At 41.0% G+C, this 27,572-nt stretch overlaps 1 protein-coding gene across 2 annotated transcripts in view; it reads left to right on the forward strand.

Moving 5' to 3' along the window:
- HSD17B12 (hydroxysteroid 17-beta dehydrogenase 12) overlaps window positions 1-27,572 on the forward strand; it is a 184,648-nt gene that overhangs the window by 96,701 nt on the left and 60,375 nt on the right. For both annotated transcript variants that reach the window (XM_084632583.1, XM_084632582.1), the window contains 3 exons: window positions 4,584-4,630; window positions 5,388-5,463; window positions 24,165-24,275. In XM_084632583.1, the coding sequence (XP_084488709.1) occupies window positions 4,584-4,630; window positions 5,388-5,463; window positions 24,165-24,275 (234 nt within the window). The remainder of the gene's footprint in view (window positions 1-4,583; window positions 4,631-5,387; window positions 5,464-24,164; window positions 24,276-27,572) is intronic.

Consider the following 27,572-nt stretch of genomic DNA (forward strand, 5'->3'; position numbering starts at 1 on the left):
GGTTGAAACAACTGACTCCATTTTTTGTTTCAATTTCATTCATTTTGACAAAAGCAAAAGAAGACAGGAAACACAGCAATGGCGGAGGAGGAGGCTTTCTCCCGTTGAGCCCAGTGGTTACAAAACTCACCCGGGGAACCCCAGTTCAGTCCCCCCTCTGATGGAGAAAAGGGATTTAAACAGCTGAGTGCCCGAACCACTGAACTATGGGAATATTCTGGTATAGGGCTCTTTGTCACGCCTATTGTAGTTGTTCTGCATTTATAAATAATTAGTCCTTGGGACAGGGACTTGAATTTGGGCCTCCCACAACCTAGGTGAGTGCTCTAACCACCAGGCTTAGTGTCATTCTCACTCTTTTTCTTTCCAAGTGACTGACCATTGTCATTCATAATGGCCATTCATAGGCTTGTTTCCAGTTGAAACACTACAGCAGCACAGCTATCGAGTTGACGTTCCACAGTGACAGCAGTAGCTAGGTCAATGGAAGAATTCTGTTGCCCTAGCATTGTCTACAGCAGGGATCTCAAACTCAAATCACCATGAGGGCCACATGAGGACTAGTACATTGGCCCGAGGGCCGCATCGCTGACACCTTTTAATATAAGATACAAAAGCCACCCCCTCTGCCCCTGGCCCTGTCTGCACTTCACCACTTCCATGAGGCCCTTCCTCACCCCCTTCCCCAAAGTCCCCACCCCAACTCTGTCCCCTCCCTGTCCCTATTCCAACCCCTTCTCCAAATCCCCACCCCTGCCCCACCTCTTCTCCGCCTCCTTTCCTGAGCACATGGCTTCCCACTCCTTCCCCGCTCCCTCCTGGAAAGTGCTAAGCACTGCCAAACAGCTGTTTGTTGGCAGGAAGTGCCTGGAGGTAGGCAGAGGAGTGGGGACGTGGCGTTCTGGGGGGGAGGAGGGGCAGCGGATGAGGGAGCTTGGCAGCCACAGGAAATAACTCCGGGGGGGAGGGAGCCGGGGGGAGCTTGGCGGGCCGTAGCAAATAACTCTGGGGCGGGGCGGGGAGCTTGGCGGCTGCAGCAAATAACTCCGCGTCAAACTCTTGATGTTTGAGACCCCGGTCTACAGTGAGGATTCGTTCAGCTTAATTATGTTGCTCAGGGGTATGGATTTTTCACACCCCCCAAGTGACATAGCTGGGCCGACTTAACTTTTGAGTGTATATCTGGCCATAGTATCTCAAGAGTGGGAATGAAAATGTCAGCACCCATTCCTCAAGTCTTTGGGCTGGTCTCTGCCAGGAGCTTACATCGGCCTAGCTACATCTCTTAGGTGTGAAAAATTCACAACCCTCCCCGAGAAACGTAGTTATGCCACGCTAACTTCTGAGGTAGACAGTGCTAGATTGATGGAAGAATTCTTCCTGACCTACATACTGCTTCTCAGGGAAGTGGATTGCCTACCTCCTCTCGGTATAAGTAGTGTCTACACGGAAGCACTACAATGGCACAGCTGTAGCACTGCAGCTATACCAACGTAGCAGTTTAAGTGTAGACAAACCCTGACTCTTCATATTTGCAATCGCCTTGCTTTATTCTGAGTCCTATCTACTCTAGAAAGAATAGCTATGCCAGCAAACCCTCCTAGTAGAGATGCCGCTTTGCTGGTATAGCTTAGTTCCTCCAACAAAATAAGCTGTATCAGCAACAGAACCTTTTATGGTGGTATAGCTGGGTCAGTGTGACTTCCCCCCATTCCCAAACAAAACAGCTGTGCTGGCAAAACAATCAGTGTGAACCAGGCCACAGTCTCTGCACTAATTCAGTCTCTGTGCCTTTGCCATCAGAATGGTCCAGTAGTACTCTGCATCCTGTTGGTAATAGGAGGAGGCTGGACTAGTAGTAGTGCTTCCAACTTTGGAGTAGAGCTTGGGACCCTGTTCCCAAGAAGAGCTTCTATGAATTTGGGAGTAGGTCTGGGAACAAAATACGCTTAACGAGGGTAAACAAGAAATTTTGCCTGGGAGAGTGGACTGAGTTGTCCTTGGAGCCACTGTCTCCTTCCCTTCAGGGGGCTGAGGAACAAAGGAGCAGAGTGGCTCAAAGAACACTGCTCCTGAACTGCTTGCTCTTCTTGAGGGGGATGGGAAGGGAAGATGAACTGGAGAGGAGCAGGAAAATAATGGCTCAGATGCCATTTCTGTCAAGAGGAGGAATCAGAAAGGCACAGCAGCTGTAGTTCCAGCATGCTGCAAAAAAAAAAAAAAAAAAAAAAAATATGGGGGAGCTTTGGGGGCTTGGGAGGGGAGCCCAGAATATATTAACTGGAGTGTGGGGATGTCAGAATTGAGTTTTACCTGGGGAGCAATGTGGTGCAGAACTCTGAGGGGTTTGGGGGGAAATTTGGTTTTTTGATGGAGTGAAGCTATAACAATGTGCATTAAGTATGTGTGGCCTTATACTGGGCATGGCTCAGTTGGGCTGGTTGGAAACACTGGAGCCATCATATTTTTCTTTTTGAAGGATGTGACTTTTGTAGCCCTTTTCTTTTTATTGACTGTCAACCCTGGGCCAACTTAACAATCAAACTTAAATTCTGGAGGGCACTTCCTCTAGCTTCCGTTGGCCAGACATAGGCTCTTGGTGAAGCAGGACCTGAAGGAGTGGGGAAACTGTTCTTGTTATGTATGCCTCACCTAAAGTCCCAAACCTTTTGTTTGTTATCTTGAAAGTGGCTGCTGTCACACACAATCTTATGATTAATAAGTAATAGGAGCAAACATGGCAAATAAAAATCATGTAAATGACCTTGGTAATAAAGAACAAGTGAAGAACTGTGTGTATCATGTGTTCTTGCACTATACTGAATCTAACATTTTATTCATGAAGTACTGTAGATACTTAGCAAAATATGTAGGAAGACTTAAGTCCCTTCCTTAAGGAGGATGCAGTCTGTAGGTGCAACCCAGTTAAGGTGCGATGATAGCATTGAAGACAAAGCAATAATGGTTTTTGTGGAGGGATTTAAAGTGGAGAGCTTGCTAGTCCAGACTGAAACTTTTTAAGGAAGAAGAGGAGACAAGCCATGAAGTTGTGGCTAGGAGGAGGAAATACAATGAGCCAGTTTTCCATTAAGCAACAGCTGCTCTTTCAAATACTTCACTAATTTATAATGTGGAAAATGGCCCACGAACATTCTTCAAATCAGGTTAGTTCAGAAGATAGTCAAATTTTTGGGAGAATGGTATTGGTGCAGTTTTTCTCTTTTCTGTCTTGTTTATCATATTTTGTTGGAGCAGTAATGAATTGTATGATAATACATAATGTAAGACTTAAAGCAGAGCTTGCTTTAGCCCTTGAACTTAGGGGACAGTGTCATTTTGCAGAACTGTAATGCATCTGGCAAAACGTATCACATTTTTTGTTTTCGTTTTGTTGCAAGTAAACTGTGTTCCTGTGAACCCGTTGCTCAGAAAAAACAGAAATGGGCACTTTAAACCAGTTCCCAGTTCAGTCCCACTAAGAGCAGCCCAGGGGTGTGTTCTTTTTGCACCCCATAGCAAGAAGGTTTCAGTGCTCTAAAGTGACAATGTAGACAAGGCCTAAGTGTAATTAAGTGGGCTGGCTGGCAGGGAAGAGTTGAAGAAGGAGATGCTGAATGTGCATGCTTAGCTGGATAGAGGTGGTAGGCAAAGTAGCGAAAATGGATAGAGGAGCTGCTCTTTAGCTTTCTTTGATAAAACAGTGGGTAGCAGTGTGAATGGAGTTTTGGAATCCCCTCTCAAAAGTGGCCATGATATACCCAGATTTAGTTCCTCATGGCCCTATAGTAGATGAGGGTCCTAGAAAGACTTATGAGTGTCCAATACAGAGGACCTTGTTATTGTTTGCCAGACTTGCCACTAGAGGGATCAGAAAATGGGATTCTTTTTCTTTTGAAAACTTTGGCTTTTGTTGAAATGTTCAGAATATGAAAAACAATTTTTTTCAGTTGCTGAAAACTAAAAAGCTTTTGAGGAAAACACACATACCTCAAAAATTTTCACTGAGTCAAAAATCCAATTTTCCATGGGTGAAAAAAATTTCATAAGACTTTGTCTGGCCATACTTTCCACTGATAAATCTAACTTTCCTGGACACTAGGGTGTGGGCAGTCAGGGGATGGAATCACAGAGGAAATGAATACGTGACTGGAAATTTGTTCTAAACAGCCTTGTGCTGACTTGTGCCTTGTCCACCATGAGTCTGGATGTACTTTCATCAGTTCCGTACAGACCTCTGGTCATTTTAACCTCACTGTTTTAAATAAAACTAATCTGAGAGGTGTTTGATATTCACAACTTAACTTTTACAATTGAAAGTGGGAGTTGAAAGTCACCATTTGGGCCATAAAGGGTAATCCGGGTCTCCAAACATGGATTATGGCGTTAGAAGAGGGAGTGTCGGTTTTCTAAAAGCTTTTTTAATAATGAAGAAGAAGAAATGGAGTCAAGTACCATGTGAGGATGTAACCTGAGCTGCTTAGTCGGAAGGGGTGCTCCAATAGCCTACTAATGACCACTTTGTTGTTAGCTATCTTTACAGTAATAACTCATATTTATTTTTTCCCCCTTTTCCCCTGTTATAGTTGTCACGGGAGCTACTGATGGAATTGGAAAAGCCTATGCAGAAGAGGTAAGCCTTTTTATTCCTTTAGAATGATCAGAACTGATATGGACTCTGTCCAGACTCAGTGAAAGTGAAATAGTATAGTGCCATCCTATCTCATGCAAATGTACGTTAATTCTGGCGTAGATCAGTGTTACCTGAAATGCCCCCATTTTATTTTAGACTCAAATGCAGAATATGGAGTACAAATATCAAATACCTATGTACTGTTACCTGCACTCTTCCTTGGCTTTTGGGCTGGGCAGAGAATCTGGACTGCAGTAGAACAAAGAAAGGAATCTAATATAGCTGATTAGGTAACAGTTAATTTTGTTACAAACAGTATTTTTGTAGAGCTATAAAGAAATCTAGTCTAGTTGAATAAAACAAGCGTTTTAGAGCCTGAATTCTCATTTCCAAGTTCTGTTACTGACCTTATTCTGTGGGGTTAGGAAAATTACATAACCCCTGCCTCAGTTTCCCTATCTGTAAATGTAAATATTCACCTACCTCAGAGCAGAGTTGTTGAGGATCCTTTGTAAGTGTCTTTGGCATGGGGCAGTAAAGTACCATGTACTCATTCTGGTACTCACTGTTTTATTTTTCCTTCACCTCTAGCTATTTTAAATCATCATTTCTATATCTGACTTTCTCTGTTAACAGTCAATGTATATTTTGTGGTAGTTGACCCAAGTTTCACCTTTTCTTTAAGGGTGATGCTGGCCAGTGATCTATTGCACAGCTGTGATTGAACTGCTCTGTATCTCTTTTTTGTTTCTTTCAGCTAGCAAAGCATGGAATGAATGTGGCTCTTATCAGCAGATCTCAAGAAAAACTAGAACAGGTTGCCAGTGAAATAAGTATGTGATAAACTCTTTTAAATTTCAAAATTAACACATAAAAGCTAAAATACATCTCCTTCGACCTCTCCAATTCCACATGAAGACAATTTTGTAATCATTAATGGATAGTTTTTAAAGATTCTATAAACCTTAATTTTACATTCTTAATGATCTTCATCACTTTTACATTACACTTAAAAAAACTTTCATGAATATGGTAAAAAGAGAAGTGCTTAACTGACCAAATTTGTACAATTCTTATTATCTCATTTCCAAGAGCAATTAGGGGTTAATTCTAGAATGGGATATTTTCAAAACTGCTTTTTCTCCTGGAACTCAAAACAATCCTAAACATGTTTTCTTACGCTAATCACAAGTTGCATTCCCTCCCTCTGGTTTTTCAAATAAAGAAATACGTAAATTAAGATTAGTAATAGTGGGACAGATTCATCCGTGGTGTAACTCTGCTGATGTAAAAGAAATTACACCAGATAGAAATAGTCCATATAACTTTTTAAATTTTATTAGAAGTGGAGCTGGGGTGACGCTGTAGTTAAGATTGCAGAATGCTTCCCATTACAAGACTGTTTTCAGTTGCTTACAAGTTGGCCAAACTAGCTGTTTAGTCTGAAACTTTCCATGCCAAGTCTTCTCTTCGGGCCGAATTGTTTTGGAAAGTTTCAGAAAAACAGTTCCGTCATTTCTGAAAATAAGGTTGGGGAAAATGTTTTTCAAATGTTAAATTACTACAAATGTTTTGTTGAGGAGCTCTATCACTTACAGCCATGCTTTGGAGCAGATACTTGAAATTTAAGAAGGCGTTAACCTGGAGTCAGGTGCCTTTTGCTCTCCCTGTTAAAATTCTACACAAATTTATAAGTCTTTGAAAATTGCCAGCTGCATGTGTTTAGCAGAGGCTTTTTAGATGATGACCTCTAATTTCTCAAATATTGCATTTGCGCTGAGCATGTACCAGCTCAGGGCTGCAGAGACTGACTAGGACTCTACCTGCAGTTGCTGCTCCTAGCACCAGATCAAGGAGACTGTCTTTTCAGGTTTCTTAATGCTACCCGTATTGTCGGCCAGGCAACATGCAGGAGAAGGAAGAAGCAGACTGACTAAAGAAGGGATATGTTAGGAGATGGGACAGAAAAATCAGTAACTGTTACTGCACACTCTGCTCCAGAGTGTGGAGTAGAACCCAGGTTTCCTCTTAGAACACATGTCACTTGTAGATGTACATGTGCTTCTTGTGTGTGGGCTCAGAATTTTTTTGTAGAGCAGTGTCTAGTGGGGCCACACATGTATCTTATGCTGCCTTATATGAGGAAATAAAGGGTGGAGTGGCACCAACCCTCCCTCTTACCATTTGTGGCAGTGAGACAGAACCTGGACTGTACCCGACCCACTTCTGATATCCAGAACTTTCTCCAGTAAAGAATTGTCATCTTCATTTCTCCCTTTTTATTAATTTGTTTGTAAAATTTTTGTTGGGCAGCCTCTCCGCAAAAAAAGATAAAAAAGCATCTAGGACAGACGGGGACACACACACCCCTTGTACAGTGGGGCAAGATGCTTTCCATCAGCCACTAGCTATGGCAGTTTTTAAACTTATTGGGTTTACAGCCTGTCCTTCCTGCAATGGAATAATACCCATCATAGATGAACCCAGCAGATGCCTCTTCTGTCCCATGGAAATACACATCCTAGCTAAACGTGCTGTTGCCGCTTCTTTTCGTCCCACAACTGAAAATGTTAAAACACAAGATTCAAACGTGACAGTGGAGTAATCCATAACCGTAGCATCAGATCCAGGAGTGCAGTTATTCTCTGTATAGGAAGTGAAGAGATTATCTTTGGCAAGTGCTCTAACAACTGATCACCACATCCCCATTTCCAGTAGGGAAGAGAAGGCAAAGAAGGTGCCAAACCCATTGGTGCCATTGTAAGCATCCCTGATATTAGCCAAATGTGTGTCAGCACTGAAGGCCTCCGCACTGACTAAGGAGCAGAGGTACTGGCTTCATCCTCTGGAGTGGAAATGCACTTCTACACCAAGCACAAATGCAGGGTGTACTGGACAACATGTCCGTCCCATGCAGAGGACTCTACTGAAAGAGAAGACCTCAAAATCCTCAACATCAAGGATAGCACCAAGACAGTAGTAGTGACATTGAGGTTGTGGTAAACAGGCGCACTGGTACAGATACTGGCACAGAGATCTATGCCAGCACTGGTCTTGGAGGTTGCAGCCCTTCCTGGTTCTGAGATATGCCCTTGAAGAGCCTCCCTCATTGCTCCTCTCTGCACCAGACCTGGCCCTGGCCCTACTACTATCAGAACTGGAACTGCACCCATCAGCACCACCATTCCCAGAAAGCTATTTCTTCTCTCTGACTTACACAGGGAACCATTGCCTTGAAAGACATGTGGCACCAAGTCCCAGTGTAGGACTGACAATGGGTGGGTCCTCGCAGTTAGACTATTCTAATATAATGCACTACCTTGGGCATAGGGGCCCTGCTGGGGCCTACCCTTGCTTAGATCCCTGAGCAGGATGACTTCACGTGTCTTGATGAAAAGGAGAGCTCAGTTGCCACTGGTATTACTGTAAAGGCGACCCTCACCAGAACCGCGGGGAACCCCCCAAGGATGTAGCAGAAGTAGTGAGAGAGACACTAGCTCCCCTCCCCATTCAAGGTACCCTTTTCCTCTCCAGATGAAGCAGTCACTGTGGCCCCAACCCCAGCCGTCCATGACTTCACAGTGTTCTAAGAGTTAGTGTCCAGCATAGCTGAGACACTAGACATTGAGATGACAGTGGTGCAAGAAGACACACCCAAGCTATTCAACATCCTCAATACCCAGGGCATCCTGGACCCAGCAAGCGTTCTTTAGCATACCTCGGCCTCACTTCCGCTGACCTCGAAGTAAGTGGAAAAACAATACCAGTTTCCACTCAAGGGCTTTGAGCATTTTTTGTCCATCCAACACCACGGTTATCATCTCTATTGTCCAGGAGAAAACCAGATCCATAGAAGGAACTCTAAAAGACAAGGACCCCAAGAAGCTGGACCTGGTCAGCTGAAAGGCCTATCCGTCAGCTTTTAGTTTTCCATCATGAACTATTGGGCTTTATTTGCAAAAATAGAGCTTCCTGATATGAGAGAGGGGGTAACCCTCTTCCGATTGTGACTTATGCAGGACTGCATGGAAGAGCTGAGGGATTCCATCAAACGGGGCCAAATGGTAGCCAACTCTGCTTGATGGCCATGGCAGTTGCAATGTGGTGGGCCTTTTGGCTTCAGACATCTGGTTTACCAAGAGAAGTTGAAGCCACAATTGAGGACTTGCCCTTTGAGGGTATGGACCTATTTAGCTCAAGAACAGAAAAGGCATTATATTACCTCAAAGATGCCAGGATGACACTCAGATCCCAGGTCATTTACAGTCCAGCACCATACTACAATCTCTTCTGGTACCAGCCAATACAAAGGACATTTGTTTTCTCAGTCAGCTCAAGTTCTTACTTAGACAAGTGGCACTGGGGCTTGTGGAGGTACCCATCATCTTCCTCCATCCATCCATCCATCCAGCAGGTTTGATGAGACTGTCGAAAACCACATGAAGACCATTGCCAAGCTGACCTTCGGAAACTACGTCATCCCTTTCCATTAGCCTTAGGCAAACATAACAGCTGACAAATGAGTGTCGGACATCATTGCTCATGACTACACCATCCAGTTCGCTTCCCTTCTCCCTCTCCTTCCCAGCTCTCCATCCCTCTTTGGGGTCCCTTCTTGTGAGTCCCTTTTACTAACAGAAGTGATCTTGTTACTTCATATACAAGCTGTAAAAGAGGTTCTAAAGAGTACAGAGAAAGAGGTTTCTACTCCTGCTATTTCCCCATTCTGAAGTAAAATGGAGGTTGTTGTCCTATCCTAGACCCAGAAGAAACTGAACAAATTTGTATCCCTCCCCAGGTTCAGGATAGTTTTCCTCAGTCACTTCATCACTTCAAACCCAGGACTGGTTTGTGGCTCTTGACTTATAGGATGCATACTACCACATTACTGTCCACTCAGGCCACAGGAAGTACCTAGGATCCACATTGGGGCTGAACCCTTATCAGTACAAGGTACTCACCTTTGGACTCTTCATCGGAATGAATCCTCATAAAATGTTTAGATGTAGTGGTTGTGCTCCTAAAAAAGAAGGGCATTCACATCTTACCCATATCTCAATGATTTGTTAATCAGAGGCAAATCACATCAGGAACTCTGGCAGGTCTTAACTGTAGCCTCTCTTTTTGCCTGGCTGGGCGTCCTGGTGAACTGAGAAGTTGTCACCCCATCTCAGATGTTACTCAGGAGGTAGGCTAGATTCCACCATACCCAGTGCTTACTTATCCCAAAACAGATTATTCATGCTCTGGCTGTCACGGAGCACAGTGATTTCAAACCTGACAATGATGGTACTGACCAGCCTTATGGTAGGCCACATGTCTGAATGCACATATGTGACTGCTTGCCAGAATTCACTTGAGACCCCTACAGCTTTGGCTCAGGTCAGTCTACTGCATTGCAAAGCATCAGGTGACCAGTCATGGTACCACCCCATGTACTTGCAACACTGACCCAGGTGGCTCCTTCCTGAAAATGTTTAGAAAGTGTCATTCATTACCTTGTTAAGTTGTAGACCTTGGGTTCCCACAGTTGTAGCGCTTGGGCCCAAGTTATAGAGCTTGTTCCCACAGCTAGGCAATCTATCACAAAGAAACCTTGGATATCGATTGAGACAATTACTTAGGCATCTGCTGGTTCCCAACTCAATACCCATGAGGCTGCAGGTTCCTCAGGTACTGTGAGCACCAATAAACCCAAAGAATTTCAGGGTTCCTGTTCAGGAAGATTTTCAGGATGCTAGGTACCATCAGGGATCAAGAAGACAAGGAAAAGAAACTACTTCTTCTAAGTCAGTACTGGTAGACTCAGGCCATTGGTACCTAGCATTTCAGAAATTCAAAAGACCAGACTAACGGACACTCCTCGGAGTGCATAAAGCCTCTTGTACTGTCTGCTCCCTCTGCCACAGTTACCTCTGTTCAGGCTTCCACTTTGGTCCTGACTACTATGTTAGCACTGCATGAATTTAGATTTTCACTTGACTTTGCAGGAACAGAAATGCCTGGCTCCCTTTTGTTCTGTACTGATCCATTCTTGGTACCACAAACCTCTAGGTCTCTGGATGTTCACCCAGTGCCAGTGGTATCACAGGCTGGCTTCAGGTTCCAATTGAGGAGGTTAAGGAGTCACAACATAAACGGCTTTATATTCTTCATACAGCATTATTTGCTCAAATTGCATTGCCTATTAATGAGGCTCTGTTGGATCTTGCAAAAGTAATCTGGCATTCTTCAACAAAAATACCGCCAACAAAAATACAGTAAAAGGGCTGTTAAGAAATATTATGTTCCATCTGAAGATTCGGAGTTTTTCTCATCCCTCTCCTAACTCCCTAGTTGTTAGGGCTGTAAATGAATGTAGAAGGCAGCAATATGCTAAATCAGTGCTGTATGATAAAGATCAGAAGTGTCTTGATTTTTGTTTTGTCACAAATTATATTCATCTGTGATTCTACAGTTTAGAATCGCCAACTATCAGGTGGTGTTAGTGAAATATGATCACACCGACTATTTAGTTCAATTTATTTATTGAGCATCTACCACTGGAGAAGAGGGACCAATTCCAGGCAGTAATTACAGAGGGTCAGCTCCTTGTCAGAACATCTCTGCAGGTCTCTCTGGATGCTGCTACCACAGCTGTTTACTGTTTCTACGTTGATGGTCATGAGAAGGGTCTCTTGGCTTCAACTCCCAGGATTTCCAAGGGAGGTCTGGAATACAGTCTTCCTTTAACAGCTTAAAATTGTTTCCGGATAATACAGAAGTCTCTGCATATGTTAAAATAGTCCAGGGCCACTTTGTGCTCTCTGGGCATTTTACACACCTGTGTGTAAAAGGAAATTTAGTAAGTCCCAAACAGCTCAGAGATCTCATCCTGCTCAGTTCTCACTCTTGAGAGACCTTCTGATCCCAAAGAAAGAGGTGGAGGTTCCAGAAAGAGACTGCCTGCTACACATTGACCTCACAACCCTCATCAAAATCTGTTTCGATGGGGTGGTCAAGGTTCTGAGTTATCTTCCCCTTCTCCTTACCAGCTGCAATTGTTGATGTGCATTCCTCACTTTGGGGACCTCCTTTCTCGTTTCCAACAAGTTTGGGAGCATATTACATACAAATGGGTTTTGGAGATCAGCAGGATACTCCATCCACTTTATTTCCTTCCCTCTATCCCTCCCCCTTCCTCATCCTCTTCAGGGACTTCTCATGAGCACTTTCTAAAATAGGAAAGAGACTCCCTCCAGAACTTAGGAACTATAGAACCAGTCCTTGTACAACACAGAGAGAAGGGGTTTTATTCCAGTTACTTCCTGGTTCCAAAAAAGAGAAGTGGGTGGAAACCCATTCTAGATCTAAAACTCCTCAACAGGTTCATAAAGGTACAGATACTCAAAAATGGAAACACTTGCAACAATATCATCATCATTGGACTCATAGACTTTAAGGCCAGAAGAGATACACCTGCGGAAATTCTGCACCTCTGTGCAATGCAGAATTTTGCAGAAATTAACATTGTGTGCACAGAATTTCCTTTCCCCCACAGAAACGACCTACAGTGCTGCTAGCTGCTACTAAGGGTTGCTGGACCCGGCCGAGCCCAGCTCACACATAGAAGTCACTGCTGGGGTGAGGAAAGAGGAGGGAGCTAGAAGGTTTCTGGCAGCTATAGTTCCCAGCATGCCCTGAAGGAAGGCGGTGTGTAGGAAACTCCATGCAAGCGTGGGACAAAGCATCAGGCTGTTTCTCCCTCTGGATCCCTGGGTTCTGCAGTGGGGGGAAGGGGCGGGTGTCTGGGCAAGGTGGGGGCTGTGGCTGGGCTCGGAGGGGTTGGTGTCTGGGCCAGGGTGGCCCTGCAGCTGGGTCCTGAGGGGGAGGGGTTGTAGGTGTCTGGTCCGCTGGCTGGGCTCGTGGTGGGAGCGGGGAAGGGAACAGAGAAATTAGAACTGGATTGTCATAGGGGTTTCTTTAACTCTCTACTCCTGGGGGAACTTTTGTGGGTGTCTGTATTGTTACAGACACACTTGCTGACAGGTATTTTGAAATAAATTACCAAAATAAGTGAAACTGATGTGATTATGTAGTGTTGTTTTTGACAAATAAAATTTGCAGAATTTTAAAATACTGTGTGCAGAATTTTTAATTATTTGATGCGGAATGCCTGCAGGAGTAAAGGGACCTTCATCGTCATGTAGTCTGACCTCCTGTACATTGCAGGCCCCAGAACCTTGCTCACCTAGTTCTGTAATAGACCCATAACCTCTGGCTGAGTTACTGAAATCCTTGAATCATGATTTAAAGATTTCATGTTACAGAGAATCCACTACTTATATTAATTTAAACCTGCAAGTGACCTGGCCCCATGCTGCAGAGGAAGGTGAAACCCACCCGAGTCTCTGCCAATCTGATCTGGGGGTGGGAAATTCTTTCCCGACCCCAAATAGTGCAATCGGCTGGACCCTGAACACCATCCTATTCATAAACATTCTAGAGCTCAAGTCATATGACTAGCATGCAAGGCTTTCCTGTCCCTTCAGAGCTTAACAGTCCAAGTGCTGACAGACAACATCACAGCAATGCTCTATGTCAACGGACAGGGGAAGTCAAGATCCTCTTCACTCTGTCAAGAAGACATACATCTTTGTGATTGCGGAATCCGTTATCACGTTACATACATTTCTCTCCACCTACCTGATCCACTGAACATCCTGACAAACCAACTCAGCAGAGATTTTTCTGAAAACCATGAATAGTTCCTCAAAGCTTTAGTCCTCCACAACATCTTTCGTGGGTGGGGGTTTCCAAAAGTTAGCCCTATTTGCAGCTTATCACAACAAATGTTTAACATTTTGCTCCAGAGGAGCATGAGCCTACTCTGACAGGTGCTTCCTCATCCCGTGGACTCCAGAATTACTGTATGCCTTTCTGCTCATGCCTATGATACTCAGGGCTATGAGGAAGCAGAGGAAGGATGCAGATCACATCATGATAGCCCTGGCATGGGCCAAGCTGTTTTGGTGGCTGGTGAATGTATCCACACATACACCAATCATCTTACTGGTTTCGTCCGACCTGCTGCCACAGAACAAAGTCCAGATCCTGCACTTGAACCCTGCATCATTTTACCGGTCAGTTTGGATGGTGGCTGGATGATGTCTAGAAAGAGAAGTCGGTTCACTTAAGTTTCAAAGCATCTTACTTCAAAGCAGAAAACCTTTGACCAGAGTGATGTATGAGGGCAAATGAAAGAGATTTTCTATCTCAGCAGCTTAACCAGCTTTCAGAGTTGATGGCACCAATGCCAGTAATATTGGACCAGTTACTTGACGTGAAACATTGACTGTCCATCAGGTCAATAAGGGTACATGTAGTGGCAATATCTGTATATTGCTCTCTAGACCAGAGCCATACCGTATTTTTGCAATCTACGATGAGTAGGTTCCCGGAAGAGATGGTTCCAGTTTTTTCACTAATTAGGAAGCTCCTCCTCCTTGGGACCCGAATATAGTATTTATTCGGTTGAAGGGTGCCCGCCCTCCCTCCCTCCTCTTTGAGCTACATGTCAATTAAAACAGCCTGTCTGATGGCTAGCACATAAACTAGAGGGGTAGGAAGTAATAGGTTGGTTAGGAGGGTCAGGTGTGTGATTGGAGCAGACTTCTTACAGTCTCCAAAATTCCAAATGTAGATGTCCACTATGACTTCAGGAGGCTGAAGGGTCTGTATGCTGCTCTTTCTGCTTCAACAGTAAGATATTTCTGATCTAAGGGGGTGTCTCTTCCAGGAAGAAGTCTTTTATAGGCTGCCCTGGAAGCTATGGCCATGTTGGTCTGGACTGTGGTGGGGTCGGGGAACTGTTGGGGGCTGGTGTGCTGGAGCGGTTGAAGCCAATCTCCTTAGGGAGCAAGGAGAGAAGCTGGGCACATCCTGTACTTATCTTCTGCTGTTTGGTTTGATGTTAAAGTTGGGTAGATGTGTGTTTGGGGGCACTTGGACCCTTCATGGGCTGCATGGGAAACTTTCCTTTCTTCCCTTTCCGGTTCTGTCATTGTAGATGTGAAGGTTACTGAGGCCTAGGAAAAGTATTGTCTGTAAGCAAACAGCAAATGGTAAATAACTAAGGTCTAAATCACTTTGCATTGAGTTGGTTTGTATAAAAGCATAAATATATAGCTACACCATTGTCCATTTTCACTTAATGTGCTGTGCTCTTTAACAAAAATATTTAAACTAAAACAATGCTTTCTATTTGCTGGCCTTGCACAATTGTTATGTAGTGCTAGTAATAAAAGACTAACAAAGCATTGCTGTCAAATTCTAGCTCTGAAAAAATGATTTCTATATTGAAACTTACAGAAAAAATAGCTACTATATCTTTGAGGGCACCCTACCAATTAAGATGTTCCAAAGGTGTATTTTTTTAGTTTAATAGCCACACCACCTAGTTTCTGATCGAGTATAGTACGGGGCTTAGCAAATTTTTGTTAAATAGCTTCAAAAAATAAAATCTTTCCAAACATGGTGTAAGGGTTTGTTTGTTTTTTTAAGGACACTTTCAACTTGAATCTCATGAAATTGATTAACTTTTTAAAAATTGAAGCGGCTTCCAGCCTTTCCAGACTATTATACCCCTTTCAGGAATCTGATTTGTCTTGCATATCATAAATTTCACCTCACTTAAAAACTCCTTGCTTACTTTCTCATTTTTATCATATAATTGTAAAATAAATCAATTGGAATATAAATATTGTACTTACATTTCAGTGGATAGTATATAAAGCAGTATAAACAAGTCATTGTATGACATTTTAGTTTGTACTGACTTTGCTCGTGCTTTTTATGTAGCCTGTTGTAAAACTAGGCAAATATTTAGATGAGTTGATGTACCCCCTGGACTAGGTTTTGTTTTTGTTTTTGTAATTAGGAAAAAAAAGGTATACTGCTTAACAATAATTCCTTAAAATATAAGTATCTTCTCCTTTGTTTCTAAAGGCCTTTTCAGGTAGGGTTCTCTTTTCTAACTGATTTGTCAGAGATTCAGAAATTGACTCAAAATCAAATTCACCAAGTATACTGAACGCCAGCTTTTGTTAATCGTAGGTGTTACTTATAACAATGGTAACAATAACAAATTTTCAGACAGAGGATTTTTTTTCAGGTTAATGGTGTCCATTTTAATAAAAATAATTGCTTTAGAATTCTGGTTTTAAACACACATACAGTTTTATACAGTCTAACAAGCAGACAATAGTACAAAAGGTAAGAAGGAATAATTAAAGGGCATGTGATGTGATGTGCCCTTTCAGACATAATCAAACTAAAAATAGACATTAGCATGAAGAAGCTATCTGGAAACAGCAATGTGATAGCTAAAAACACCTTATGGGGCCGTTAAAATTATGTTGAGGGGAAGGGGAAGAAGGAAATTTGTGACCATACTCAGGGCACTTCAGATGCCAATGGGGCTTGATTGTGCAGATCTTTGTAATATGATTCTTGTATGCTTTGATCAGCTGAAATAACTATGGTGACACTTTACTTTGAAGCATGATGATGACTTAACAGGCATTGGGGTGAATAGAGGAAGTTCATATGCGGAGCTATTGTTACAGGCTATTTGTAGACTCCGGCAGACAAACGTAATCAATTTACACTTTATATTTTCACAAAGCATTTTTATTTTTATGAAAGCTTACAGTCTGGGGCACAAGAATTGATTTATTGTTTGTAAAGCCTTTTTGATACAAGGTGTTACTTATGTTCATTAGTGTAGAATTTACTATGAAATCCTTGCCTTTTTGCTGATCGGAGATTTTAAAAGCTAGTTTTCAAAAATGTTGTAGGTCCGTAACTGACATGTTAATGTAATGGAATTTTGGGGATAGCAAACAGAGGCAAGGATAAATGAAACATGTCTAATAATTTAAAAAAAAAAAAAAAAAAAAAAAGAAAATGGTGTACAAGAACTGTTCACATACACAGTGTAACAACTCAGATTCCCAATGGGGCTCAAGGGCTTGTGGCTCTTGTGACTTAGAAACACATTTTATTGCAACATATTTATTTGAAGGTTGAGGGGTATCTGAGAAATTAATAAAAATCTAACTTCAACTTTCAAAAGGTATTGTTCTAAATAACTAGTTACACAGACAATTGCAGAGCCTCTGAACTCCTTACACACACTTTTGAATAATTGTTACACTGCTCATGTTAACACTAAGGGTATGTGTAAACTTGGAGCTAGGGGGGTCTGATTCGTAGCTGACATAGACATGATTGCACTAGTATGCATCAAGCTAGTATGCTCAAAATATTACTGTAGCATGAGCAGCTGTGAGCAGTGAGGTTCAGGCAGATTTGTACTTAGAGTGACTAGCTTGTGCTGCTGCTCTCTGCTGCCCATCCAACCCCAGCTATGCTGCTAGTTTTAGCACACTAGCTTGCTGAGAGCTAGCATGAATGTGTCTATATGAGCTGAGAATCACACCCTTAGCTCCCATAGTAGACGTACCCTAATCTCTCTCACTTGTTTAGTCTGTGTTGAAAAACAGCTGTTACTCTTTTGATGCAAACTGTCTTTAAAGTTACCTATTTAGGTGATATGTCTAGCTAATGCTGTATATATGGCAATGCTATATATACAAAAAGAAAAGGAGGACTTGTGGCACCTTAGAGACTAACCAATTTATTTGAGCATAAGCTTTCGTGAGCTACAGCTGTACGAAAGCTTATGCTCAAATAAATTGGTTAGTCTCTTAAGGTGCCACAAGTCCTCCTTTTCTTTTTGCGAATACAGACTAACACGGCTGCTACTCTGAAACCTGGCTATACATACAGTGAATTACACTGGTGTGAAATGAAACCAGAAATATTTTATAGTACTTGACCAAAATATATTTACCTTCTAAATTTAACATAGCAAGCTCTTTCTTAAATGTTACCCAGGCATCTCATTATATGTTATGTGCTGAAACTGATACAGTATGACATCCCTACCTGGAGCCTTCTGTTGCAAAACGAGCACAGACTGAACTGTTCTATCAACTATAATCTATTTCAACTTCTGTTTATTCCTTAGTACTGTACAGTACTGTGCTGTGGAGTTCTATGAAAAGATTTGTAACTTGGTAGGCATATTGGTAGAAATGCTAGCATACCTGCTATTACATGGACTAGCCAAATTAATGTGCTTTAGTCTGCATCTTCAATTAGGGCAGCAGCATTAGTGTTGCTATTACACAGCTGGCACTAAGCCATGTGAGAGTGTATTGCACCATAGCCAGACACTAGATGGTATCTCTTAATTAAAATACTTGGCTGTGTGTGTTTGTGTTGTTTCTTTAAGGCAATAAGTGGTCTACAGAACTGATTATTGATTTAAAAAAAAAAATTGAATCCCATGTTGTTATATTGAGAGAGCAGATGTTTGGGATGTTTTTCCATTTCCCCTAAATCAGTTCTTTTACTAAGTGGTTCAGAAATTAATGTTTTGTGTGTAGCTTTCATGGCTTAGACAATAAGCTGGTAGCCAAAGAAGTGGACGCAGACTTTAAATGTTTCATAGCAGTATTTCTAATGCAAAAAAGGAAGAGCTTGCTCTTCTAGTTGGGATCAGGAAGTACTCTCAATTTACTTCCTAAGGTTAGTATGCTGTGACTGACAGTCATTTGGTGACTTGCTGCCTGGGGTGAAAGAAGCCTTGGCAGCTAAATTTAATCATTAGGAAGAATATTTAATTGGGCGCGGGGGGGGGGGGGTTGCATTTTACTAGCTCCTTGGTGCCCCAATCAAGGATCAGGTTTGTTGGACACTGTACAAAAACACTCCCAATAAGAGAGTTTACAATCTAGGTTTAATATAACACAGCAGATGAAGGCAAGTGACAAATTAGAGGTATAGAGAAAGAGGAGGACAAGACAACAGTAACATTTCTAGCTTTCTCTAAAATGCTCCTACAGCCATGAGCAGACCTGGGTAGATGACAGGACCTTCAGGGTCAAATGTCTGGATGAGAAGATGGTGTAAATAAAGGGTTGTGAGTTTTTAGGCACCAGCAAACTTTTTAGGAAAAGAAGACCTTCTACAGAATGGATGAGGTCCTTCCTGATAAATTCCTCTGCCCACTCACTCCAGCCCCAACCTTTAGAAGTGGAACCAAACTTCTAATACGAAGATCGTCAAGGTTTTGGAGAGCTATTAAAACTACGAGTTGGAGGCGTGGTGTAGGTAAGCCAATAGGTGCTGAAGAGTCCTTGGAGTAGACAGAGATTGGCTAGGGATATTAAAAAAGAAATTCTGTATCTGGTTAAAAAAATATGTCCAATTATAACTACTCTGGAAGAGGGAGAGATTGAGAGCAGCACATAGCTGCATTCTACAATGAAATATGTGGGGAAAATAGTTAAATATACAAAAACACACTGTAAAAAAGAAATTACAAATATCTATGTCCCAATGCAAAAAACTTACAAGCAGAAATAGGTGAATTAGTTTGTGTAGCAATGGAAGAGAACCTTGAGATAATATGGAATGTGGTGAAATGACAAAAATAATGGAATACTGTAGTACCTGGATATAAACAAGACCTGAACTTTCATGTTTGTGTATATCCAAGTAAGATGCATGCAAAATTGCACTTTGGAAGATATGGCCCATGTTGTTTGTGTATTTATTTGCATTTTCCTATAGTAGTAATATAAAGTAGTTAACAGTTAAAAACTCATATACTGCAGTTTAATATTTTTTGGAGGTTATAGTTGTCTATGGAAATAATATTGATAGCCTACAGAGCAAATGCTTTTAGTTATATCTTGTTTGTTTTAAATCTTAAAGTGGTTTGGAAGTAAACATGGAATTATAGGTCCCAAAATGGGATTGAGGGACCATTGCAAAAGGGATTGATTTAGTCTTTGGTGCAGGCTGTTCACAGATTCCTTCATGAGTACGTTTTGTGCCTTGGTGATTCATGGCAAATGAAGCTGCTAGTCAGTTTTAGTGATTTCACTAATGGTTTAATCACCATGAAATTTGGCTGGGTCGGAGGTGCTGCTTAAGGGTTAAGAACATCTGTTTAGGTAGAGAAATTGTTGAGACCTTGGACCTTGATTTTATTAATGTAGCATATCAAGAACACCCAGAATGCTAACGTTCTAAGGATGCAAGTAGGAATGTAAAAAGTTAACCGGTAAGCATTAGGCTTACCAGTGACCCCGTGCTGGCCGGAGTACGGCCAGCTGGAGCAGCCCCGGCCGTGTCGGGCCAGCCGACTGGCCAGAGAGACCCCAGCCCAGGCTGCTCCAGGCTGGCTGGCCAGCAGAATCCCGGTCCCATCAGGGCCCTGGACCCAGCCCCCACCCCCGCCTCACCAGGCTGGCTGGAGCAACCTCAGTTAACGGATTAAATGATATAGTGTTAATAGTTTAACCAGTTAACTTTTTAAACGGATATTTACATCCTTAGATAGAAGCATGTTTATTTAAACACCCAGCCAACACCACCATCACTGTGGGGAATAGCGTAGAAAGAGTCTTGAGGGAAAGTACTCGGTAAGTGTAACTGTAGACTTTTCTAGGCATGGAGAGGGTGGTATGAAGAGGCAAATGGGGCAGGTACTGGGGGTAGATGAAGAGAGCTGAGATATGGGTAGGGTTGAAGTTGTGAAGAACCTAGAAGGAGCAAAGAACTTTGTGCAGAAGCAAATTAGAAGCCAATGAACGAGTTTCAGGAGGATTGGTGATGATCAGAGGAAGATTTTGGCAACAGCTTTTTGATAGCTTGGAGGATTCAGAGGGGTGAGAGGTGGGGAGGCCAAAAAGTGAGAAGCTCCTATCATTAAGATGTGAGATGACCAAGTATAAACCAGGGTTGCATCAGTAGGGGTGAAGTGGAAAAGTTGATTGTAGTTATCATTGAGGAAGTAGAGAGAAGATGTGTTGAGATTCAGGAGATGTGGTGCATTAGGGGGTTGCCTAAGGAAGTGAAGTATTCAGGACTACCATGTGTGAATCCACTAATGTTGTTTGAAATCTGGTCTCCTATTTGAAACATCTGCATTTGTTACAAGCTTTTGGTGGGCTGATGAAGTATAACTGGCTTACTGGGTATTAACTGATTCTCCTTTAAAGTGGTAATACCATCTTAATAAGATAGTATTGAAAGAGAGAAAATAAAATTAAAAAAACCTTGAACATTTCTGACCCCATCTTAAATATTTGTCTTGAGCTGGGTAGTGATATGACCTTGAATGTACCTGTTGAACAGAACATAAATTCCAATCCTAAAGCTATTTTTACTGCAGATATTAACTTTACTGTTTTTCATTTTTCATAGTATCGTTTCTTCTGGCTTCCTTTACTTCTTGTTTCACATTATAGAAGATGATACACATTAGTTAAAGCTGCATAGATTAATCATTTTAAATCCATGTCTTTAAGGATTTGCTAATTTTCATAAGCTTTGAAGACAGTTTGCATGGAGAAGCTACCATCAGTAATATAGAACTTCATAATTATCTCCATTTAGCATCAGGTCTTAGCTTTTTTGCTTACCCCTTTTGTCATTTAATATCTTTGTATGCTTTTATAAACCTTTTTTTTAAAGACCCCCTAAGTATTGCTAATAGGGCTGTCAAGTGATTAAAAAAATTAATCGTGATTAATCACGCTGTTAAACAACAATAGAATGCCATTTATTTTAAATATTTTTGGATGTTTACTATGGTTTTCAAATATATTCATTTCAATTTCAACATAGAATACAAAGTGTACAGTGCTCATTTTATATTTATTTTTGATTACAAATATTTGCACTGTAAAAAAACAAAGAATGTTTTTTTCAATTCCACCTCCTACAAGTACTGTAGTGCAATCTCTTTATCATGAAAGTTGAAGTTACAAATGTAGAATTATGTACAAAAAACCTGCATTCAAAAATAAAACGATGTAAAACTTTAGAGACTACAAGTCCATTCAGTCCTACATCTTGGTCAGCTACTCACTCAAACAAGGTTGGTTACAATTTGCAGGAGATAATACTGCCTGCTTCTCGTTTACAATGTCACCTGAAGTAAGAACAGGCATTCGCATGGCACTGTTGTATCTGGCGTTGCAAGATATTTACGTGCCAGATGGGCTAAAGATTAATGTCCTTTCATGCTTCAGCCACATTCCAGAGGACATTCTTTTATGGTGGTGATGGGTTCTGCTGGAGAAATACACTTCTCTCCCCAAGGAGTAATCACAAATTTAATTGACGCATTATTTTTTTATTTATTATTTTACTTGATTTTTTAACAAGCATCATCAGTATGGAAGCATGTCCTCTGGAATGGTGGCCGAAGCATGGAAGGGGCATACGAATTTTTAGCATATCTGGCATGTAAATACCTTGCAACGCCGGCTACAAAAGTACCATGCAAACGCCTGTTCTCACTTTCAGGTGACATTGTAAACAAGAAGCAGGCAGCAGTATCTCCCGTCAGTGTAAACAAGCTTGTTTGTCTTAGCAATTGTCAGAATAAGAAGTAGGACTGAGTGGACTTGTAGGCTCTAAAGTTTTGCACTGTTTTGTTTTTGAGTACAGTTATGTAACTAAAAAAAAATCTACATTTGTAAGTTACACTTTCACGATAAAGAGATTGCACGTCAGTACTTGTATGAGGTGAATTTAAAAATACTATTTCTTTTATCATTTTTACAGTGCATATATTTGTAATAAAAAATAATAGTGAGCACTGTGCACTTTGTATTCTGTGTTGTAATTGAAATCAATTTTGAAAATGTAGAAAAACATCCAAAAATATTTAACAAATTTCAATTGGTATTCTGTCGTTATAAGTGCGATTAATTGCAATTTTTTTAATCGTGATAAAAAATTTTGAGTTAATCGCATGACTTAACTGCGATTGACAGCCCTAACTGCTTAAAAAAACCAAACTAATGAAAAATATTTTGAGGAATGTAAGAAGTGAGTCATTAGTGATGGGGTTTGGCTTGTTTAATGTGCATTTCATAGAGCCCCTTAATGGCAATGAAAATTGCTGAAAATACCGTAAAACAATAAAGACTGTATGTATGCAGTAATGTCCTGTTTTGCTGCTTCATCCACCCAGTCCATTTGATACATTTGTTCCCTCTAATTCAGCGTCCTGTAGGATTTCACATGTGTATGTTTTTAACATTCAAAGAGATGTGTTCAAAAATAGAATCTCTTCACCTTCCTTCCCCCTTCTCAGTAAAAAGATGTTGAACTTGATTTTCTTCTGATGCGATCACAAGACTGCTGCTGCAGTAGGGGCTTAATGCTGTTTACGTCGTCATTTTACATAGCAACATCTCCCTGGGGATTTTTAAACAATGCAGCTGTTCATGAAAGATGAAGAGGGGGGGAAATAGTTGCATCTGCCATTCAGATTATTACAAAAAAGAAGCCGCAAGCAAACCACTGAGTGCAGTAGATTCATGATTCTGCATGAATGGACAACGGAATCATGGGAGCTGCCATTTTTTTCTTGAATGGAAGAGAGCATCATGGGAATGTGGTTGTTTCTAATCTTTTTGTGAATGATTCTTTTCCATTTAAATTGGCACCATTTTTATGAATGATTTAAAATAATTTTTCCACAACCATTCTTTAAAATGTGCATAAATTACTGAAGGAACACTAAAATAGTGCTTTTCCCATCTAATTTAAACTATTTTGGTCACCACCTTTTGTTTTGCTGATGTCCAAGACGGCACTATGTTGATGTTAATTTAACGTAATTAACTTAACCTGATGTAAAGAGAATTAGGCTACAGAGACATTTTATCCTTAAATCTTGAATAAAATGTCAGAAATTATAACAACGTAATTTGTTCCAGCATGCTGCAACAATGGAAGTGACACTATGTTGAGTGATTGTTTTGGCCTTGTGTAACCTGTAGTTGTACCTTTTTTTTCCTACTTCCTTTCTTCTGGCCCCTTGGTTTCTTAAACATCAAAGTCAGGGTTGGGGTGGAGATGTAGGGCAACAGGAAACTGCGCACATTTAAGCTGCAGCGCTTTCTGCACCAATAGTCTTTTGCTAATGTTAGTGAGCCACTTAAACTCTCTAAATATTTGAAGTACAGTGGTCCCTGATCCCATTGTACTTTAATTCTCATCATGTAACAGATACATGAAATTTGCTTCTAAGTTTTGGATTTTGTGTGGTCTGTAGTAGTTTTTAACCTGTGTAGTTTGCTGACTCCCTGGATCCTCATGAACAGAAGGTGCTGAATCTTTTGAGGCTCTTGTGGTGAGAGAGTACAACTAGTTGAATGTGTCTTTAAAGAGTTGGAAGATTTTAATATTACTCTGGAGGTTTATGCATAAATCAAAGCAGCCTAACAGTAAAACACTTGCCCTGCACAAATGAACGTGACACTGTATAACAATGTTTTGAATTAACACTGTAGTAGTTTGTCTTAAACCATAATGACTTAAGTATCCTCCATATTTTTAAAATTGGAATGGCCAAGTGCTTTAACTTAACTGTATTCAACTTTTTGTTGTTTTTCAGAAGAGAAGTTCAAAGTGGAAACAAAAATGATTGCTGCTGACTTTGGTGAGAGAGAAGATATTTACAGTAGAATTAAAGCAGGACTGGAAGGCCTTGAGATTGGTGTTTTAGGTTTGTATCTGACCTGTTTCTAGATTTTTCTGTGCTGGAGATATTTGTCTTGATATCCCTGTTAGTTTGCTCCCCTCTGCCCTAATATTAAAAGTTTATTGAAATCAGCCTGAAAAGGCTGTGGATATGACTGAGCTGAAAAAAGTGAAGTAACTGCATTCTAGATATTTCTTATTATGGCCCTGATTCCTAAAAGCATCCCTATTCAGGAGAGCGCTTACTCCAGTAGTTCAGTTCTTTCCTAAATCAGGATGCTTCTGATGATGCATTTTGTATGCTTTATTTTTATTTATATTACTAAAGGCTGACCTTCAGTTCTAAGTGCCTTTAATACTTCAAATACTAGTATTTGATCCTCTGTGGCCTTAGCCAAAGGGGCTGATACTTCTCCTTGCCTTCTGATTACTTCCCACAACCCTCCAGTTTACATCATGAAGCTGTAATAGAAGCCAGCTAACTTCAACCTGTCTAACTTTAGTTTTCATAAGACGTAAGGGGGTAAATGAGTCTAAAGTCAGGCTACGATTTTACTTTTTTGTACTCATAGCACACTTTTGTTATATAAATACCTTCAATAGGACTCGTGAGAAATGGTGCATTTGTGATCACACATCAGCACTGAAAATGCTTCTGCATTTATTCATAAATCCCAGCTCTAATGAAACTAAATGTTTAGTTTTTCTGCTCTTTGTGTATAGAGTAGCAGTTGAATCCTGTGGGAACGATATTAACTTTTAGTTACAGAACTGCTGAAGGTAGGCTATAACGTGAAGTCATTGACTTCCTGCTTCAGGAGGTTAAGGTTTGACTATGTTCTGGTCATAAGAGTTAGCGCTATTTTTCAGCCTATTGCACTTCTCCTTTGGGTGCCATACAGTATCTTGAAGATGCTGCAGTAGTCTTGGCATTTTCTCATCGAAAGGATAGGAGAAGACAAGGTGATTATTCTGTTTGCTTCACTGAACCTAAAATCAATAGGTAATTCAAACCAGTTCTTAAGCTCAAGAACCTGTAGAGTTTCCTCAAGATAAGAAGACATACTTTAGATTCAGACAATTCAGTAAAGGAATTTTCTTAAAATTATATGTTAGTAGTGCATTTTCCTGTGTGTATATATTCCTACACACTTCTCACACTGCGTTTCTACAGTTCTCCATTATGAGGATGAGAACCTGTAATGGTAAACAACGGCTTGAGATTTTGCAAATCTGTCATCTGAAGCTCTCTAAAAGATAACACTGTTTTACAACACCCATGTGAGGTAAATAAGAATGTATACAAAATTTCCAGAGTGTTTTAGGGTACAATTGCAGCTGAGATTAGAATAAAGGAGTTCTGACTTCTGCTCCCCTACTTGATCTATAAGACCAAGTTTCTTCCTAAACCAGAACCAATACATATGGAATAGTTTTGCATTTAAGAAAAAAATCAATAATATTTCTTAGGTGTAGGTAATCCTGGATTTCTGTACCCTCAAATTGGGGCGGTCTGTGCTAGCTCTGTGGTATCCATTGCAAATGTTCCAAGGTTCTTGAGCTGCTTAAACTGTTGGCAGTTGTAACGTGTGTTCTCTTTTAGAGGGCACCAGCACCTACCAGGGCAATTCATATTTTTTCCAGATAATGTGATAACCCATTGTCTCTCTTTAAAACTGGCAAAATTTACGGTTCAGATTATGGCTAATCCATAAAGGCAGTATTTTGTTGATTGCCAGAAAATCAAGTTTGTTTTAAGGATGAAAGGCGGCATTGTAGACTTCTGTGGCATTAATTGCTGTGCAAGATCTATGTTCAATCTTCTGCCAATACATGCTGTCCATGTGAGTGTCTGAGCAGATACGGGTTTAAGTGAGACCCTTAACCATGCTAATAAGGTACTTAGCTACATAGTGCACATTCTTCTTTGGGGCCTCACTTGGGCTGATATGAAGGAGTAACTTAGTGGCAGCTCAGTACTCACTATTGCAGGATAGGGTTCCTTGCACTGTGTCCTGATTACTTTTAACCTTTCACTTATATACACACAATAGTCTGCATCTACACTGGGCAGAATCAGGACCACTGTGATTGCAAAGTCATAGCACAAGTTAGTACTAAAGTATTTACAGATTAAAATCCTTGTAAACTCCTTTTTATTTGGAAGTTACTTCTCACCCACATGCAAAGGCTAGAGTTTGCATAATGTTTTGCTGTGTGTTCAAAACAGCATTGTCAGTGACTTTGAACATGTGCTAACTGCAGCAATATGTTAAATAGGTAGAGATGAGAGATTTTCCTTGCACCACTTTAATAGGCTTCTTAAATGAAGTCTGACAAACTTGGGACACTGTCCAAGTCAGCAGACTCAACTTTTTAGGTAAATACACAATGTTCTATCACTTTCCATCTGGTTTCAGTTTTATTTTAAACAAAATTTTAGTTAATTTTAAGATGGCTACAAAACTTAATGAGAGCCACCAATGATAAGGGCTGCACTCCTGCCACCACCAAGCCCAGTACTGAACTGAGTGTGGAGCAGGTGAATGCAAAGCCAAGGGCATTACTGACTAGGTTTCTTGTAAACTTCCCTCTATTTCCTGCTCACAAAAATGGACCAGGCAGACAAGTCAGGAAAATTCCTCAAGTTCTGTGTTGATGCCCATGAACATTCCTGTGGATGAGGTGGCACTCTGTACATGAGATGCCCAAAATTAAGTGTTAGCTCTATCAAGTGATTTGCGATGCTCAATCTTTATAAAATAACCATCAATTTAGAACTAGTTTTGCTTGCATACATTTCAACAGATGAATTCCTGACCATCCTTTTTGCTAGCAGAGCCAGGCTTTGGGCTCCATGAAGGAGAATTGCATTTTTAAAGTCTGTTTCTAGTTTTTCCCTTGCAAATAGCCATGGAAATGGATTGCTAAAATTGAAAAGAGTACAGTGTTGAGTTCCATTCTGCAGTGAAAGGTTGAGTGGGGGGAAGATGTGGAAATTTAAATATCTCTCTAACACACACTTACTTATGAGTTAAATTTTCAGAAAATCCTGAAAAACCGTGTCCCTAACTCTTCACACTATCTTGAGTTGTGCCCTACCCATAAAAAGGTGGATGACTGGTGAAAAATTTGTTATATTTAGGATGACAGGTGGCCAAAAAATGTATCCCGCACCCATGCTAATACTGACACTGCTTGTTAAAACTTCTATGCCTCTGAGGGTATGTCTACACTGCAGTAAAATACCCATGGCTGGCCCCGATCAGCTGACTTGGGCTCAGGCTGTGGGGCTATAAAATTGCAGTGTAGACACTTGCAC

Source organism: Lepidochelys olivacea, assembly GCF_965140295.1.
Source record: "Lepidochelys olivacea isolate rLepOli2 genome assembly, chromosome: 6".
In the NCBI taxonomy this organism is placed as follows: Eukaryota; Metazoa; Chordata; order Testudines; family Cheloniidae; genus Lepidochelys; species Lepidochelys olivacea.